This window comes from Zonotrichia albicollis, chromosome 9 (genome assembly GCF_047830755.1).
Source record: "Zonotrichia albicollis isolate bZonAlb1 chromosome 9, bZonAlb1.hap1, whole genome shotgun sequence".
Taxonomy (NCBI): Eukaryota; Metazoa; Chordata; class Aves; order Passeriformes; family Passerellidae; genus Zonotrichia; species Zonotrichia albicollis.
Window position 1 is genome coordinate 6,250,029 of NC_133827.1, and position 2,797 is coordinate 6,252,825.

At 54.1% G+C, this 2,797-nt stretch overlaps 1 protein-coding gene across 1 annotated transcript; it reads left to right on the plus strand.

The window, feature by feature from the left end:
* The first annotated feature begins 1,210 nt into the window (after window positions 1-1,210).
* Window positions 1,211-2,143, plus strand: LOC141730238 (olfactory receptor 14A16-like). The gene has a single exon (XM_074547668.1). It carries the CDS (start codon window positions 1,211-1,213, stop codon window positions 2,141-2,143), a length of 933 nt encoding a protein of 310 aa, XP_074403769.1.
* The last annotated feature ends 654 nt before the right edge of the window (window positions 2,144-2,797 follow it).

The window sequence follows — 2,797 nt, forward strand, 5'->3', positions numbered from 1 at the left end:
CTCTGCCCATGGACAGCACCAGCATCACCTTTACTGGACCCATCAGGCTCAGTCTGTGCTGTTCTTTCTCCAAGCTGCAAACAGAACCTGCCCCCAGCCAGTGCCCTGCAAACAGGTAGGGTTCTGTCAGGCTAAAGGAGAGTGCACAGAGATTTGGGGTCTGTGAGTGCTGGCAGGGAGAGATCAGGCACAGGGAAACTCCTGCAGGAAGAAAATCTCCAGGAAGCAGAGAGAAGATCAGGCAATAAGAGAAAACAAAACCCAGCAATGCTGTGGCAGGGAGAGTTTAGAGATGCCCACAGGATCCCCTCCAGTGCAGCCCCTCCCTCTGAACAAGCCCCTTCCCTCCTGTGCCCCCAGCAAAGCCTCTGCCCTAAGGGCTGGGGCTCCAAGGCGTGCAGCCCCTCCTGTGCAGGCAGAGCTGCAGCAGAGCCGTGGGGCAGCTCTGCAGCCCCGGGCCCAGTTCCCTCTGCAGAGCACAGGGCTGGGAGCAGCTGCCCAGCCCTGGGGGCTCTGGCAGCGGGCACAGCTGGCTCAGGGTGACACTGTCCCCAAGGCCCAGCTCTAGGAAATGCTGTCAGTGCAGCCAGGGAAGGAGCTGAACCTCCCTTCATCCAGTGTCATCATAAGGACACTTGGAAGTCTCCCTGAGATTTCAGTCTAAGCTGGGAGCTTCAATCCAGGGTTCAAACCTGTTCTAGACCATCTCTTGAGTTATAAGATTGATGGGGAAAGGCAGTGGTGTTGTGACACTGAAAATGCTGCTGGGTTGGTGAAGTAAGCAATGTGAGTCCTTGGCTAAAAATGTGGAGCTGGGCTGTGGTGGATCCATCTGCTCTCAGAAATACCTGATGACATTTTTGACAAAAACATGGGAAGTGGATTGAAATCCACCTGAGCAAGGTTAAAGCCAACAGAAAATCTGAAAAGGTCAGCATGCCAGACCATCTCCCCTCACTCTCTTCTCGTCACTTTGCCTCACAGAACTTGCTGTTCCTCCTGGTTGCAGAAAGAATGTTGAGGATTTCTGATATCCAAGATTACCAGGAGAGACATGGGAGGAACTCAAAAAGAAAACCTCAGAACCCTTAAATACAGAAGCAATTCTGTGTGTGTTACAGAGAATGGTATATGGGAAATGGCTTGGATTTTGGTTACAGGTATCTCCTCTAACTCTTCACTGTCCTTTTCTCCATGAACAGGATCCCAAATGTCCAACAGCAGCTCCATCAGCCACTTCCTCCTGCTGCCATTGGCAGACACGCGGCAGCTGCAGCTCCTGCTCTTCTGCCTCTTGCTGGGCATCTCCCTGGCTGCCCTCCTGGCCAACGGCCTCATCATCAGCGCCGTAGCCTGCAGCCACCACCTGCACACGCCCATGTTCTTCTTCCTGCTCAACCTGGCCCTCACTGACCTGGGCTGCATCTGCACCACTGTCCCCAAAGCCATGCACAATTCCCTCTGGGACACCAGGAACATCTCCTACACTGGATGTGCTGCTCAGCTCTTTTCCTTTATGTTCTTCATCTCAGCAGAATATTTCCTGCTGACCATCATGTGCTACGACCGCTACGTGTCCATCTGCAAGCCCCTGAACTATGGGACCCTCCTGGGCAGCAGAGCTTGTGCCCACATGGCAGCAGCTGCCTGGGCCAGTGCCTTTCTCTATTCACTTCTGCACACAGCCAATACATTTTCCCTGTCCCTGTGCCATGGCAATGCCCTGGGCCAGTTCTTCTGTGAAATCCCCCAGATCCTCAAGCTCTCTTGCTCAAATTCCTACATTAGGGAACTTGGCCCTCTTATGGGTAGTGCTTTTCTGCTTTACGGTTGTTTTGTGTTCATTGTTTTCTCATATGTGCAGATTTTCAGGGCTGTGTTGAGGATCCCCTCTCAGCAGGGACAGCACAAAGCCTTTTCCACCTGCCTCCCTCACCTGGCTGTGCTCTCTCTGTTCCTCAGCACTGGAGCATTTGCTCACCTTAAGCCCCCCTCCATCTCCTCCCCATCCCTGGATCTGGCCCTGTCAGTTCTGTACTCGGTGGTGCCTCCTGCCCTGAACCCCCTCATCTACAGCCTGAGGAACCAGGAGCTCAAGGCCGCTGTGAGGAGACTGCTGACTGGATGGTTTTGGAAATATTAAAGAGCTGGCCAATTTCTGCCAATCATGTGTAATAAAAGTAATTTTTGAAATTCTTGTTCATTTGGTTGTGAGTTTTTTCTTGTATTTACTCTTTTAATCTTGTCTACCAAGAAAGGTCACTGTTTATGCCATTTCCCGTTTTGTTTCTCTCTATCTTCCCTACGGTCACAGACTTTGTCAATGAGGGGCTATGCCCTTGCTGCCTTTAAATGAACTAAAGGATGTCCCAGCAACGTTTTCTGCAGAGATGCCCTTTTGTTGCCTTCTCTGGAGCTGCAGCAGCAATGTCTGTGTGCAGAGCTGGGGGCAGATCAGTGCTGGCCCAGCAGCTGTGCCCAGCAGCAGCAGCACTTGGTGTTGCCAGTGCTGCCGTGGCCCTGCCCCGCTGCCCTGGTGGCTCTGGTGTTGCTGCAGGGCCTGAGTGCTCTCGGGGCCGGGCACAGCCCTGGGGGTGGCAGTGCCGGGGCTGCAGCAGGGACAGGCCATGGGCACTGCTGGGGCAGCGCTGACGCCTCAGGCCAGGCCCTGGGGGCTCCAGGCTCCTTGCCCAGGCTCTCTCAAGAACACGCCCAGGCCAATGCTCACCACAGAAAAGCCCTGTGAGCATCCCCAGGCTGGCCATGGGCAGGCTAGGGGCAAACAGCATGGCTGGGG

Coding starts and splice junctions, on each gene's coding strand:
- LOC141730238 (XM_074547668.1), top strand. CDS start 1,211: ATGTCCAACAGCAGCTCCATCAGCCACTTCCTCCTGCTGCCATTGGCA.